Raw genomic sequence first — 16808 nt, 5'->3', positions numbered from 1 at the left:
GCTTTTTAACTTGTATTACAAAGCTCATGATTTCCACAATAGATTTTTTTTGTCACTCCAAGTAAGAAAAAAATAGACAAGTAAACAACAAAGTTGGACTCTTGTTTGATTCACTTTATTTATTACAAATGTTTGGTGCATTTTCACACTCAACACTAGATGGCCCTTTCATACAGTAAATGAAAGGACTAATACATAAATGATGGCCTTTAAAGACAACACTCAGCTCTGATGCCTGTTATTGCAGGTTTCACGTGAGTCTCACATGTGCAGTGATTGTTTACGATCAGTGCTCCATATTCAATAGTAGATTAAAAATGTATTTGTGTAGATGTACACTCACTTGTCAAAACATTCACGACAAGTTTTTGATATTCAACTCAATTTAATAAGTTTTCAAAACTTAAAGTCATCCATCCTGTGTGGTCAGTGACACTGACTAAAATGGAGATGTCAAAATGACAGAAACATGTGTCGTACTACAAACTACAGCCTCCAATATGCAAACACAGCTCTTTCAGTTATTTGAAAGAAACATTGAATACAATATCCTTCATGGAGCTAAGATTTAGAGCAGGATTTAGGATACAACAGAATGTATTGGTTTTCTCTAGTGAACATAATAAAACGTTTGGTGGGAGTATTTTCTAGAATGCTACTGCCTTCCAGGAACCCATGAGTTTAAATATATTGTATTGTTTCGATTGCTTGGTTTCAGTTGTGTTTTTTTTTTAGGCTTATGTAGTAAAAGTATTTCGCAATTGTTAATTCAAATAAATACCTGGGCATTGCAGGTATATACTTGTTGTTGCCCCCTAGGAATACAACCTTCTTCATCTCATCTTTGTGGAAATGTACCAGATGGGGGAGTGTTCATTTAAGGACAATCTAGGACAGTGTTTTTCAACCACTGTGCCGTGGCACACTAGTGTGCAGTGAGAGATCCTCAGGTGTGCCGTGGGAAATTATCCAATTTCACCTAATTGGTCTAAAAACATTTTTGAAAACGAATGAATTATTATCTGCAAATAATATGCCATTGTCAAGTGTCTGTGTATATCTGTGTACCTATAGGCCAAGAGCTGTGTTCATCCAAACAGGCCCAGGTTTCACACTGAATGAGTAGAAATATGAAAGATCATAAGACTTTTTTCTTTGTGTTTATTTGATTCCTATTTAAGACACTTTGACAAGAATGACTATTGTTATGTTGATATTGTTAATATAGGCTACAGAGTTTCATTTTTTTAACATTTTCGGTTGGTGGTGTGCCTTGTGATTTTTTCAATGAAAAAAATGTACCTTGGCTCAAGAAAGGTTGAAAAACACTGATCTAGGACACATGCTCGCTGTATCCCTTCCTTCATAGTGATGTATCTTTGCAAGTTGAGAATTGTTTCTTAGCATTTTTTTGGACAACAGCACTAGCATTATACTGGAAAAAGGTTTTTGCATTCAAAGCCTTTGGGACAGTTTATGATTTGAACATTAACATTTTAAAATTGTAGTCGCTCACACTGGACATAAGCTTTTTATTAACCATTACACATGCCCTAAATCAAATAAAAGTAAGGCAAGTTACAAAACTGGAACCTCTGTGTGTAGCATTCAATGAATTACATTCTTATTGTGACTGGTGTAACTGTCACACATCTTTGCAGCTGTTGGCCATTAAAATCTGATCAGAGTAGGCAAAACTTTGGTATGAGTTGCCCGATTTCTGTCTGTTCGGTTAGAGAGGGCAAACAAGTTTATTCAGATGAAATCTGACATCACTGTGTTGACACAAACGGTGTAATCTGTCTCTGTGTGCACACCTATTACCCACTTTCATCATCTTGACCAGTTTTCCTTATGGCTGGACGTCAAAGGCAAAAAAAAAAAAAACTGTCTTGAGTCTTGAGTGAGTTATTACATTTTAACATTACAGCATACTATATTTGATCAGCAGTACATAGCAGCAGCAGGTCCTAACATGAAACATGTAGTCCTGTTTACAGTACTGATGCAGTTTTTTTCCACTGTCACGAGGCTAGTCTGTGAAATTTCACTTACGCAATCTTTTGGATCATACTGATTGAATCATTAACCGGTGAGGGCAATCTCCTTCAATGTATAAACTGCTGTTGACTAAATTTTAACATTTAGTGGCCGGGACTCTTAAGCCAGCTGCTTTTGCACATCTAATTTAACACAATTGAGGTTAATCTGAAGAGACAAGGTGGACCCTTTAAACGACACAGACTTCCAATCTGAGCAGTGACCTGTGGCCATGTGGTTGGAGAGAGCAGAAGAAAGCTGCAGGAGAAAGGAAGACATGCACATCATTAATGATCTCTCCTCTGTTTTTTTTTTTTTCTGCAACTGACAGGACCAATGAACAGTAATGACTTGGGATGTTTTGTTTCTGTTTTGTACATATTATCCCAAGCAGTTGCTTTTCTGGGCATTATACTTCACTTAATGTGATTTCATACAGTTTTGGAAGTTTCCATCTTTTGCACATTTAACATCCCCTGTTTTTCTTAAAGGAATGGTTGGGTAATTTGGGACAGAGAGTTGTTTGGCTTCTCATTGTGAGTCAGATGAGAAGGCTGATTGCCCTTAGGTACAACAAGGAACTACAGCCAACAAACAGCTAGCTTAGCACAGCCCAGTGACAAAAAACAAAAGCAGGCTCTGTCCAAAATGAACAGAAATCCACCAACCATACTGTACATTATGCTCATAACATACGCTGCATGCACACCACTTAAGCTCTAGCACTGTCTCTTGATTGCAAATGGACTTTCTGCAAATAATGCTTTCCTTTCACTCCTGGCTAGATGTCAGATTTGATTGGGTCTGTACCTGTACTCAGCACAGCAACAACAAAGTTGAATCTAATCTCACCCAATATAACTGTACCATACAACACTTTCTGGTTTTAATCATTGAGGCCATGCACAACCTGTTTTTACATTTGCATCTCTGTGCAGGTTAAGTCATGTAATACACATTGTTAAATGGGTTTGTCTCAAGTCGAAGCTGCCTGGAAGAACTAGAAAGCTAACATGTTCGTGTCCTGAATTATAATTTGATCAGAGGTGGGGGTGGGCAGTTTGGAATATACAAAAAAAAAAAAGAAAAAAAAAAGACCTCACCGTGAAAGATTTCAGACAGGAAAAGCAGAAGCACATCACTCCCCCAGTCGCCACCTCCATAAAGACCCTCTGGATTGTGACCTTGTAACAAATGCCTTGAACCAGGCCACTCTGGACCCCTGTGGTGGGAAAATATTCTGAATGGGCTTCTGGGTCTGTGAGGAAGGATTCTGGTTGAGGGAATAAAGACTCTTTTCCGGGGGCTGAATTAAGGGTGTGTTTAGAGCAGGGCCTTCATGGAGCAGGAGTGACATTTTAATTACCATCAGTCAGAAGAGGCCGCTGAAATATTGAAAGGAATCTCATGCATAAACTCAGGGTTTTCAATGATACACTGTACATCAAACTTTGCACACTAAAACACATATATGTGTGTGCATGTATATGATACATAATCTAAAGGTTCACCCAAGTCTGTCAAGCCTCTCCCTTACTCTCTGCTTGCATCCAGGCAAGCCCTGGGAGAAAATGCGAGTCAAAAGGTTACGCAATCAGCCCACCATGCTGAGACAGCACAGACCTCTAGTGTAGTGTGCGTTCGTGCGTGGGGGTGTCTGAATGGGACTGGCTGAAGGGGTGGTGGGGGTGGAGAGACTCCAGAGAGAGGCAAAGCAGAGGGAAAATCTTAATGTAGGCTGCACCAAAGTTTTCAGATTCTCAAATCTCCGCCCCTCTATGCATGTTATATAGTGAAACCTGAAACGACAACTGGCCTGGATTTGATGCCCAACTCTCTTCTGTAAACTATCAACACACAACATGATGAAAGGTGAGTGGCTTTGGTTGTTGCTTAGTGCATCATGGGTTTCTTCAGTCACAGATGGATAAGAAGTGAACTGAATGCTTATTACGGCATACTGAAAATACTGACACTCATCTTCAGTTTTGACAGTTAGCAGATCTCAGTGAAAGCTGATACCTGATATCAACTCTGGCATGTTTATTTCATTACAGAGATCTCTACAGAGCTGTATTAACGATATATATCTGTCATCCTCAAGTGCAGAGACTGCTCATCAGGTGTTGTTTTCAGAAATGTTTCTACGCAACTCATTTCATTCAGTGCTGATAAAGTTTCCTATCAGAAAGCAGATCAAATGTGACTGAATGTGCTTCTGATCTAAGACAAGAGATGCAAGTACATCATTTTATTCTTCCTTAAGCCACAAAAAAACATGTGTAGCTTATTTTGCATTCTCTTTTTTTTTCCAGCATCATTTGCTATCAGATGTGATTTATCTTTTGCAGATTCAAAGGTTTTCCTTCCATATACTGTATGCCTTTGTCAAGTATTCAGCATCACATGTTGCAACATTAAATCTTCACAGAGTGTAGGTATATGCACACCATCATTGCTCCTATATTATTTAACTAATGCATATTATTAGGTTGTGACTGACCGGGTTCAGGACATTAAAACTGGCTGCACGTGTTCAGGAGTCCAGATCATTGCCTTCGTCCTTGTGATGCCACACACTCACAGGACTTGAAGGCCATTATTTGGCCAAATGTATATATATATATATATATGAATATTATTTTATATAAATAGAAGACAGAGCAACAGACTAATGTCTGACTTATGTATTGGTGTAATCTTGGTGTGTGTTTCTTTTTTCTCCACTTTCACCTCAGTTTCAAAGTGCAGACTCTTATCTCAGGTTGGGTCAGTCACACCTTCTGATTTGTAGTAACTTAATTTCGAATTTGTATCACTTCTAAATGTATAAAGGCATCAGAGCATAGTCAAGTCAAAAGTTAAAGGGATTATTTGCAATGCCTGAGAGAATTATCATCTCATAGTTTACCTTCATGTCTGGGCCCAGGACCTTACTGTTCTGGTTTGACTTTGTTTTCAGCACACATTCGGAGTGCTCCACCTGCCCAGCCTCAAGTTACTCGCTGGTGAATTGACAGGGAGCAGAGTGAGCTACATTTCTCAATCATCAGCAGGTGGAGACCTAAAACTAAGGGTTAAAGCTCAGTGAATTTTAGAATATTTACCAAATGTTCACTCACCCAAAAACACAGTGATCAAATAATATTGGCATTAAAGGAATAGTTAAATATTTTGGGAAAGTGCTGAGAGTTAGCTTGGAAGAGGCTATAGTCAGCGGCTTAGTTAGCTTAGCCTAGCTTAGTCTACCTTAGCATAAAAGCTGGAAACAGCAGAACAGGAGAGACAGCAAGCCTAGCAGCGTCTACTGGTGAATATGTCCACTACTTACGCACAACACTTCATATTTGTTTGTTTAATTTGTACAAAATTGTAACTAAATGTTACAAATTTATGGGCATTAGTGTTTCTAGACGTTTCTGTAACCAGCCACTCTGAGGTTGCTAGGCAACCACTGGAGAGTCCAGTCAGGTGAGTTTCGCTAACTGTGGACAAAGCCTGTTGTCATCAGTCATGCAAAGTTGAACCAACTTTGTCTGGCAGTAGCTATATATTTACATGTGAGCGGTGTTTATTGTATCATCAAACTGTCCTCATGAGAACCAGCTATTCACTAGGTCAGTCTGCCACTCACTCAAAAAGAGCTAACACTGGTGTTGTTTCCTGGGATGAAGCTCCAGTCTTGGCATATTTTCTCACACATTATCCTCTGATTTGTGAAAGGTCTGTGAACCTCTTTTATTTCAGCCACACTATGTTACTGACGATAACTAACCTCTGTGTTTTTTAAAGTGATAGTACTTGGACCACAGACAAACTGTGAAAAAGTGAGGTAAACTGTCATCTGGCTTTAAGGCCAGAGGGGTTTCTCATTTGCCAGCTCAAAGGAGAGGGACTACTCTGCTTTTGTGGCTGTAAGCCTTCATTCCCACCAAGTATCCACTGAAAAGAGGGAGCTCTATTTTTACCTCGGCCACAGTTTGGCCCCAGTGCTTGAGATTTTGGCTCCTAAAAGGAGTCCAACCTTCAACCTCATGTACACAGCACCTACAAAGTCACACTTGTTCTCAACCTCTGCCCTTTGCCAGGAGGAGCACATTCCGAAAGGTGGCTTCACACAAGACTTTGGACTAAAAGAGATTTCCACTCCCTGTGTTGCTTTCAGGAGCAAACTTAGAAAACAGGAGGCAACACTGGCCCTGTGAAACCAGGTCACGCAGCTCGTAACTTGTTTTAGCTTGTGTGCATGTGTGGAAAACAGAAGGAGGAAAGAAAGACTTAACGTATCCATGAAACTGAGTTAGTGTGAGCATATTTCCTGCAGACTGATCATCAAGTCATTTGAATTTGGACTGCAGCAGCGACCACAGTGTGTTCTCGAGAGAGGAAAAGGGGGTAACAGCAGAGCTGGTGAGAAGTCCGTTAATGCAACCTGACAGCAGTGAGCACAGTCAGTGGGCTGTCTGTTTCCTCCACAGAGAGAAACTCTTTCAGCAACACTGGCCCCAAAACAGGGTCTGGCTGAAGGCTTGACCAACTTCTAATGTGGTCACGTAACCTCAAACCATTACCAACCTCATGCAACACAGAAAAGGGGTGACAGTTATTGTAGCTCATGTAAACACAAACACACATATTTAGCACATCACATCCACAGTGGGAACTCTCTTTGAGAACTAGCCGAGGTCCTGAAATTGCATTTTCTCTTATTACGGTCTTAAGTACTTTAACATTTATTACTACAAGCAAACCTAATTTGCTGTGTGCTTCGACATTGCACAGAAACAGAAGGATATAATTAATACTATACAAGAAAATACGGAAGTAACACATTGGGGCACAGACACACACACAACTTGGAAGAAAGTACAAAAACTTAAGTTTGTGTAAAGTGTGTAAAAAAAAATGCTCCAAAAACTGGGTAGATAAATCGTAATGCAGGATTTAGACAGCTGTCGTGAAAATATGTTTCCCAAGGGAGTTTTTATGAAGTTCGTTCGGATTTTGCTTGACTAATAAGTTGTGAAGACAGCAGCACAATCATTTATTTATTGACGGTCAGCTGAATTGTGTTATGCTGATATAATAATCTCATATTATACCTTTGCCCCTTTTTTGCCCCTTCTACTAGCTTTACTTTGTGTATGTCCTTTGTTCTATTTCTTCATCATCATTTTTTTTTTCTATAAACTCTTTCCAATGCAACTCATAGGCCACACAGGAGATATGGAAAACATGTCCAAGGTGGAGCCCTCCAATGGACACAGCAGGCCCCTGGACATCGTGCCCAGTACGGAGGAGAAAATGACGGAGAGGGGTCAGTGGGGCAACAAGCTGGAGTTTGTTCTGTCAGTGGCTGGAGAGATAATTGGCCTTGGGAATGTCTGGCGTTTCCCCTACCTTTGTTATAAGAATGGAGGAGGTGAGTTCTAGGAATTACCGTCTCTGGCATGTTATCTTGTTATCTTGCGTTGTTAAACATTTACTCCGTCGTGTGTGCAACGTCACGGTCTGATGGCAGGAAACAGACTAGAAATTCTTATTTATGTAGCGAATTTGCAAAAGAAAAAAGTCAAATCCATTGTTTGAATGCATGCAGATGCTGTTTTTACTTTTTTTGCACACTCTTTGCACAAAGAAACAAACTCATTACGGTAAAGAATATGCACCAGATTCTGCTATTCTTCATTGTTTCTTGAAGGCATCTTTGTGAAATTTGTTTCTGCACTTATCACAGGGGCCTTTTTTATTCCATACCTCATCTTCCTGTTTGCTTGTGGGATCCCGGTCTTCTTCCTGGAGACGGCTCTGGGTCAATACACCAGTGAGGGAGGCATCACCTGCTGGAGGAAAATCTGTCCATTGTTTGAAGGTAATCTAACTATTTTCTAACAGGTTTGAATGCAAAAAGCTAAAAAAAATCACATGCATGCTTTTGTGAAACAAAATACTGGCTGTGCATCACATAAAAGCAAATTGTAAACAAGTCTGTGCAACTACACAATGTTTGTTGTTCAGACATGTTATGTCACATTCTTTTCTATGGGAATATATGCACGCATTACTTGTTTTTGTGCGTGCGCCGATCTAAAGAACGTCAGACGGAAGTGGGAGGCTGATACATGTGGCTCTAGTGGCTGCAAAGAAACCAGCACTGGCTAATGTCGCATTTCTCCTAAGCTTTATCAGTTTTGCTGCTTTCTAATATGTCTCTAATAAGCCATAAACATAACCAACAGAGGATGGCAGCCAGGGGAACAGTTGAGTCACTGTCGATAAAAGAGTTTAACCTGAAACCAGAAGCATTTCTGTAACTCATTAAAGCGAGAGTACAGTAATTGCTTCCACTATGTAGACAATTAAAAGTGAGTGTGGTCTTGGACTAAAACTAATAAAAAAACTAATAAAAAAACAAGCAAGCCAGTGTGACTCATGCACCTGCAACAGGAATTCTACAAGTGCATGCTTGTCTTAAAGCGTACCTCTGTGAAAACAGATAAAAAAAAAATAACTGAAATTAGATCATAGGTGACTAAAAGTTAAGATAATGTAATGATCAAACTCCCCCTGATTTATTTTTTTTCCCAGGGGTGGGTTACGCCACCCAGGTGATTGTTGCTCTGCTGAACATCTACTACATCGTCGTGTTAGCGTGGGCCATCTTCTTCCTGTCCAACTCCTTCACCTGGGATCTGCCCTGGGCGTCCTGCAACAACACTTGGAACACAGGTGGGACATGAGACAAGGCCTCAAAAGCCTGTCCTTCCACTTGTCATACACTTTAGAGAAATTGCAAAGGTACTAAAAGTAAAGTGATTAATTCAATTATTTGTGCAATCCTATGAATAAGTGTAGCAAGGCATCACTCTTGACAGCCATATCTGAAGAAACATTTTAACCACTCATGGAAGATAACATCTTGGAAATATAATAAACATTATTTGACTGATTGCCATGATTTTTCTCATATAGCATGTATCCTTATCATTTAGGTGAGTCTTTTCATTAAGTGACACCATAAACTAACTTTTAGCGAAATCTCTCATCAGTTAGTTGGTATCAACATTATACCACTAGCATATAGCCTACACGCTAACAGTAATAGCTGCAGCTTTAAGGCTGTAGACTTTTAGTGCTGTTAATAAATATTATTTAAAAGTTTGACGCCACAAACCTGACGTTGCAATGTTCCCCTTCATCACTTCACTGATTTCTAGTTCAGTTTTATTTTTAAGCGAGCGAATGCTCCTGCACCACTTCACTCCTCTGCCTCAGTGGTGCCATTGTTTGTCTTTCCTTTGTGCATCTTGGAAACCTCAGAGAAAGCTTGGATTTCTTCACAGGATTGAATGTGCTTTTGTCTATCCTTCATTCAAGATTCCTGTATGGCATTTCAGAGACGGAATAGCTCCATCAATCACCATGAGAACGCCACATCTCCTGTCATTGAGTTCTGGGAGTAAGTGCCTTTTTGTATGGCCATGTCCTCAAACGGCCTTGCATGTCGACAAACTCACTTTTTCTGTTTTAAAAATGTTATTGATGCCCTAGAATTTCTGCTTCTATTTCTGATTTTTTTGGGGGGGTGAATGTGGCCTACAATGATTTCTAAGATGAGATAAAACATGTCTGTTAATTCCCCAGACGCAGAGTGCTGAGGCTCTCCTCAGGTATTGACCACATTGGCTCACTGAACTGGGATCTAGTCATCTGTCTAGCTGTTGCATGGGTCATCTGCTACTTCTGCATCTGGAAGGGAGTTAAATCAACCGGCAAGGTGAAACCTTCCCTTTAGTTACAACAGACTAATATTTTTTTAAGTTAGTTTCAGCAGGCTTTTTTATTTTATTTTTTAGAAAAAATAAATAACATAACATAATTAACATGTCACCTGAATAGAGAGCCCCACCACTACCAGAGGACACAATGGGATCTTACAGTATCAGAAAAGGTGTATCTCTGTATCCGTCATAGTCATTGGTGAGGAAGTGGCAGCATGTTAGGTTTGTGTGTATACTTTTTGACAAGCTTAAACTTGTACAATTTGAACAGGGTCCAAAAATTACTTGTCTCTCACCACTAACTGCTATACCCATTGTTTTAGGGAAAAAAAAAGTCTGTGGTGTTCTGTCGTTGGCACCGGGACTTCTCCTCTCTATGGACAAAGTTTGCCAACTACAGAACCAAAAATCTCTGCTAAATCTACTAAAACTCGATATTAAGATCCTGTCTGTTGGACATTTAACACACTAAAGAGGTTGAATTTCATGCAAAAGTATGTTATTGGAGATGAAATCCAAATCTGAAAGGGAGATTGTCATAAAAGATATGCAGCTGATGACGTGATGTTTTTTTTTTGTTTTTTTTTTCCCCTGAAGGTTGTTTACTTCACAGCCACCTTCCCTTATATCATGCTGATAATCTTACTTGTCAGAGGGGTAACGCTGCCAGGAGCCTCGAGAGGAATTCACTTCTACCTTTACCCTGACTTGGACCGACTGTCGGACCCACAGGTAGGTTAACAAAATGCACAAGCTTTCAAACGTACAAGGATGTTTGACCTACACAGAAACACAAATTCTCAGACGTGCAGGTACGACTTGGAAAACCCTTTGGAAAATGCTTTTGATGCCTTCATACCAGCAAAATAGGTACAACCTAGTATAGCACAGCCTCGGGATATCTAGTCCTATGGATAAAATACACACTCATAATGATATGGTCATACTCACCCACACAGACAAGTATTTTTAAGGAACTCAGAGTCACTGAAAGTGTTTTATGTCATGTCAGACCAACCTCTCCTCCCTGGCTCCCTAAAATATTTGTTGTTTTTATTTCACAAAGAAATGAACTGAAGAGATCTGCCAGCTCAGCAAAACATTTATTGACTTTTACTCTGGGAGCCGTAGGTGTACAAGTTCTTGATTAATCAGGACCATAAGGAGGTTTGAGGGTTGTACATGTTCTACAGAACTCCTTTCACTGACTTTCCCCCTGAAACAAACATAACAGCATTTGATCTGCTATGCTTAAAGGTTTTGTTATACATCTTGTTCGTGAAGTACAGTTATCAGTTTTAGCAATTTTGATCTACTGTCACTTTGGCAGAAGGCGTGGCTAAAGCTTCAGTGTCTCCCCCTTTTGGCAGCAAAAGTGATCATTTTTGACTTGTGACCACAATTGGAAATCCATGTTTGTACTTGCTGTTAATTATTTTGTTTTTTTTTAGACGGTAACCCATCCTATGCACAGAAATAATGGGCGCTTTCACACCTGGGTCTTTGTTTCCAAACCGAGAGCGTGTTCCACCCAGGTTGGCTTGTTTTGGCTTGTGTGAACACAGCAATCGCACGCCGTCCTAGAGAGGGTGGTCTCCCGTTTGAAAGCGTTTAATTTGAGGTGTGAACACACATTAGCCACAGACCAATGATATTTAGATTTATTATTTTCATCTGAAAAGGTGTCTGGCAGCAGCAGTAGTGTCCCTTCTCACCACATAGATGGTCAACAGTGGTGCATGAACTGCAGAGCAGAAATAAAAGAAGCAAAGACCCCATCACATTTTTTCTACTTTCCCACTAACATAACGATAGGTATAACAAGTGGAAGCGAGCGAATTGGGAACAGTGGATGCAACTTTTACAATGAATACTTCCCCTTCTGCTAGATCGCATCCAGCATGAAAATCCAAAAGAGGCCCCACTTCATTCCCTCTCGGGGGGAATGAATACAAGCCCCGTGTGTGCAGGCCAAGTCAAGCTATGCTGGTGGACTTGATGCCTTGGGAATACCTACCTTTGTGTGATGCTGTGTCCAGAGCTTGCGCTGCTGGCTGAACCCCCAGTCAATAGGATCTCCAGTCTCGGCTGCCAAGTATCTAAAACATGCCCCAGTGCTCTCGGAGCACTCTACCAGAATTGCAAGAAGAAAGAGAACCCTAATTTGAATTTTGAAGAGCGACCGAGTGTTCAAAGAGTGCCGCACTTTACGCCTTAGAGATGGAGTTGGATAATGGGCTTTTCTGGCCGGGCGATGTCAGCGCGGTAGGGGTGAGAAGCTGAGTTTTGGGGTAAGGAGTTTTGGGATTTGATTTATTGGCGTTAGGTAATGTTTTTCACCATGAAGGGTACATGAGAGGCTGTGTGAAAATCAAGCTCACAATGCACACCAACGCCTTCACAACAAACCTCTCTGTGAGTCTGCTTTGGTAGAGAGAGCAATTCAGTGAAATAACCTGTAGTTAAGTGATACAACCCATATTGTTGATGCAGTGTTCTACACACACAAGGAAGAATGCCTCTTCCTAAGATCTTATTTCACTAAAAAACACAGGGCACAGTCATGTCTTGTGTGTATCTTGTGTCTATTGATCAAGCACACAGAGCATAGTGTACATACCTGGCTCTGCTTCACATTTGCTTTCATGAGCTGAGGATTCTGTTTGAACTCGTTTGAAGCGCTGGATTATGTGGTTGTGGGATGAATCCTCACTGTATGAATAAATGTATAGTGTTTCCCCACAGCACATAAAAAATACTCTTGTCTCTGTTCCATCCTAAGGTATGGATGGATGCTGGAACTCAGATCTTCTTCTCGTACGCCATCTGTTTGGGCTGCCTCACCGCCCTGGGAAGCTACAACAAATATAACAACAACTGCTATCGGTAATTCAGCTGGCATCCTTTCTTATTCCTAAAAAAATCCTAAAAAAAATAAATGTTGTCTTTCATTTTTAACCCAAGTGTCTCAAACCAACGTAATAGCCAGCATGTTATTATTGTATGTAGTAAATCTCCAGATAATGTCAGGTACTCCTCTCAAACATTGTCCCTGTTGTTTCCAGGGATTGCCTGTCTCTCTGTTTCCTGAACAGCGGCACCAGTTTTATTGCAGGCTTTGCCATCTTCTCCATCCTGGGATTCATGTCCTATGAGCAAAATGTGCCTATCTCAGAAGTGGCTGAATCTGGTTTGCATTTTTTTTCTTCTGCTTCTTATTTTTCTTTATGAAAACACACTGCAATATTATCTCTGGGAATAATGTACTGTACCACCTCTGTTCTATGTGCCAGACTACCTGGAAAGCATCTCTGCAACATGCAGATTATTGTTTACTATGATAAAAAACTTTAGCATTGTGTGATAATCTGAGTTGCATTCTATGAACACTATCAAAAACGATTAGCGTATACAACCACACATTTTTCCCCATGTTTAAAATGTAAATTCTGCTGCCCGTTAAGCAGTAGTACTAGTAGTTTTAAGGGGGAAAAAAGGCCTAAGGACTAAATAATAGTTTCTTCATTTTATGTCTTATATTATCAAAAATCTAAATATTCCAAATCTGTGTCTCAGGTCCTGGACTGGCATTCATTGCCTATCCCCGCGCTGTGTCCATGATGCCTTTCTCTCCTCTATGGGCCTGCTGCTTCTTCATTATGATTGTCTTTCTGGGACTGGACAGTCAGGTGATGCCCATCTATATAACCACTCACATGCATACGTGAACAGACAGACGATTCTAATAGCGGCCATCTAGTTGTAATCCCTACTAGCCGCTGTATTATAATTACTAAGAGAATGAGTTCAGGCTGCATAAGTTCAATTTTAAAATGTGCTAATATAAAGACAGACATCTCATACTTATTTATCTTTTTCCTGGTTAGTTTGTGTGTGTGGAGAGCCTGGTGACAGCCATGGTGGACATGTACCCCTCCGTCTTCCGCCGTAAGAACCGCAGGGAGCTTTTCATCCTGGCGGTGGCTGTGGTGTCCTTCCTCATGGGGCTCATCATGCTGACAGAGGTGCTCGTACAGATTTAGATTACAGAATAAGCATTGTATCATATTTCCAAACAGCCGTGTAAAACCCCCTTTCTCATCATGAAACCAATTCCTTCCATTAAAGAGAAGAAAACTGCTAATAGATGTGGTACTATAGTCGTGGCTTGAGGGCCTTTTGTGCTTAAATTTCAAGCTTTGATATTTCATCCAGGCTGAAGGCAAGCAGTCTGCTGAACTCATTTAAGGTTAATTTGCTTGATCCTGCCTATTATAGCATACCCATATCCTTCTGTCCACCCAAGCAGCTCTCCTAAAATCTCTTCTTGTCCAACCACTTGGTACAAATCATATTCACACAGCCAGCTGTAAAAAAAAGCTTAACAACATTTGTAGTGTTGCACTTTATTAAGTGGCCTGAAAACAGCAGAGCTTCTCAGCTTTCCTCGGCATTCAACAGACTGCAGGTTCTCTTTGAATTGTTTTACCTACGTGGTTGTGAACTCACGTCCGTCTGTACCCACAGGGAGGCATGTACATCTTCCAGCTCTTTGACTACTATGCAGCCAGCGGGATGTGTCTGCTATTTGTGGCTATTTTTGAGAGTGTTTGCATCGCTTGGATTTATGGTGAGTGTGTTAATAGGGCTATCAGTCATAATTACATAAAAGCCTTAACTCTCATTTCTCATGCAGCCGCAGCATAAAAATAAAAAAATCCATTGACCGGGATGTTTTTCTTTCAATCTCTGCTGAGATGACTGTCAAGCGCTGATGTAGATCTCCATTATGTGTCCATTGTCTCCCCGACCGTAGGTGCTGACCGTTTCTATGACAACATAGAGGATATGATTGGCTACCGTCCCGGCCCTGCCATCAAATACTGCTGGCTTTTCTTCACCCCTGCCACATGCTTTGTGGGGTTTAAGTTCCTTTTCAATATGCATGCTTTTACACTTCTCTCTTGAGAGAAGAGCGCCCTCTGCTGGTCAACAATAGAAATACATTAACATGTGCACACAGTCACAAATGGTCAAATGGGCCTGGCCTCATTTTGATAAATACAATAGAGATTAAGGTTAAGTATATCTATCAGCCTTTTAGTTAAAGTGCTTATAATATTTAAAACATCAGATATAGTATGTAGCATATTCAACATTCATCCACACAGAAGCATTAAATGTTACTATTTTTTCTGGTTGTGCATTAGGGAACATTTGCCTTCTCCTTGATCAAGTACTCACCACTGAAGTACAACAATGAATACGTTTACCCATGGTGGGGGCATGGCATTGGTTGGATCCTTGCCCTTTCCTCCATGCTCTGTATTCCTCTCTGGGTGGCAGCTAAACTGTACTTCACCCCAGGAACACTGAGAGAAGTAAGTCTCGCCTAAAAACTGCCACTGACTTTGTCTATTTAAAAAGAAAAAACAAGAACAGAAAACAGTCCAAAAGATGTTAAAACTGCTCTCATTCTGTATTTTGTGTTAACAATAGATCAACTAAGTATGCTTATAGTAAAGGGTTGCATGGTTGAAGTTACAAACCTACAACACCAGGCTTCTTTCAGTACCATGTGAATTATTATCCATATTACCGTTATAAAATCGGTACGTTTTCACACTTTTCTTAATGGATCCTCCCTTCACAGCGCCTGGCTTTTTTGACCACTCCTTCCACGGACTTACCGAAGACAAAGCAGGAACAGGAGAGGCTGATGGCCATCTTCGCAGCAGACGGCGACAGCCTCCACCAGAAGGCACCTTCAACTAGGGACGGCTACTTCCCCGTTGAAGAGAAGGATTCTCAGTGCTAGAGACTTGAGGGTTGGGATCAGAGTCTTGCAGGGTCTTGTCACTCCTCAGTATTGGCACTCTGGCTCTGTCACAGCTCTCTCCGTAATAATACCTCACCAGGCAAGGTGGCATAACAGGCCAGATATGGACTTTAGGAGTCAGCTCACCTGTTAACTGCCTACTTGCTGCTGGAGCTTTCTCCTTTGTATCGTGCCTTCAGCATACACCACGAGGGCCTTTTTTGGAGAGTTGGTCAACATCTTATTTGCCAGTGGCAGAGTAACATGTACATTTAAAAGAAAAAAAAACAAAACGATTACTGTTTTACTGTTGATACACAGTAGCTCAGAATTGACATTTGATCATGTCTGCTTTCTAAGGAAGCATTTTCTGTTATGGACATCTCTAATGTTCAGTCAGTCTGCCATGACTTTGTGGTTACGTTTGTTTTTAATCTTACAGCTGTTTGCAGCAGATGAACCACGGGAGATGTTACAAGGTGCACACATCATGAAAGCTAACTTAAATAAAATCCATCCAGTGTTTATGCACCACACTGCATATTCCAACAGCTTCTTTTATTTTTTACTTTTTTTTACCATACAGTAGAGAGTTACCATCTCAGGATGTGACTTTTTTTTTTTTAATAAAACACATTTCTACAAAAGTGTACTAATATTATTGTGGCTGCAAAAATTGGAATTTAAATTTACATTTAGCTGAAATGACCACAACTGAACTCAATTAAGCTTTGCTGTTTCTTACTTCATATTAATATTAAAGTGTTTATGGATTCAGTATTTGTTCTTTCCGTCTGTTCTACTGAGCTTTGAAGCCTTGGAACTATGGAACCCAGATTTTTTTTTTACGTCTTTGATTATTGACACGATTTTAATTTAGTTGGGTTCGCCTTATCTCTAATGCACTGAATTAGTGTGAAATTAAAAGTGCCTGAAGGAGACAGTTGTGCCTCTCAGATAAAATGAGCAGGGCCGCCCGGTCGAGGGGTTTCATTCCAAAAAGAACATCTTGCTCGTCATCTCCTTTTCTGCTGCATTATAATGAACTTCAGCGTGTTAGAATGAATGTTTGGTTATTGGTTACTGATAGAGAACACTTTTAGATGCATAACTTTTACATGCTAAAACATTTTTTATGACTCAATAAAAACACTGTGATTTAAAGTTTA

General features: G+C 40.3%; 1 protein-coding gene across 2 annotated transcripts; it reads left to right on the top strand.

Annotated features, from left to right (window-relative positions):
• The first annotated feature begins 3820 nt into the window (after nucleotides 1-3820).
• On the top strand, nucleotides 3821-16808 carry slc6a13 (solute carrier family 6 member 13). Of its 2 annotated transcripts, XM_084554982.1 has the most exons (15): nucleotides 3821-3912; nucleotides 7253-7462; nucleotides 7778-7912; nucleotides 8629-8769; nucleotides 9418-9499; nucleotides 9685-9817; nucleotides 10419-10553; nucleotides 12604-12707; nucleotides 12887-13011; nucleotides 13398-13510; nucleotides 13709-13846; nucleotides 14349-14451; nucleotides 14638-14738; nucleotides 15032-15202; nucleotides 15475-16808. In XM_084554982.1, the coding sequence occupies exons 1-15, from the start codon at nucleotides 3903-3905 to the stop codon at nucleotides 15637-15639; spliced, it is 1866 nt and encodes a 621-aa protein (XP_084411108.1). In that variant the 5' UTR covers nucleotides 3821-3902; the 3' UTR covers nucleotides 15640-16808. The 2 variants fall into 2 exon arrangements, with proteins under 2 accessions (XP_084411108.1, XP_084411107.1); XM_084554981.1 differs by lacking the exon at nucleotides 3821-3912 and having other exon boundaries at nucleotides 3934-7462.

This window comes from Chelon labrosus, assembly GCF_963514085.1.
Source record: "Chelon labrosus genome assembly, chromosome: 11".
In the NCBI taxonomy this organism is placed as follows: domain Eukaryota; kingdom Metazoa; phylum Chordata; class Actinopteri; order Mugiliformes; family Mugilidae; genus Chelon; species Chelon labrosus.
The sequence above is the reverse complement of the archived record's forward strand: the minus strand, read 5'-3'. Positions and strand labels throughout refer to the sequence as shown.

Excerpts from the sequence above, each read along its gene's own strand:
- slc6a13 (XM_084554981.1), top strand. The coding sequence starts at position 7,240 with ATGCAACTCATAGGCCACACAGGAGATATGGAAAACATGTCCAAGGTG. Across the intron at positions 7,913-8,628 it reads AATCTGTCCATTGTTTGAAG|GGGTGGGTTACGCCACCCAG; the intron begins GTAATCTAACTA and ends TTTTTTTCCCAG. Across the intron at positions 10,554-12,603 it reads ACCGACTGTCGGACCCACAG|GTATGGATGGATGCTGGAAC; the intron begins GTAGGTTAACAA and ends TTCCATCCTAAG.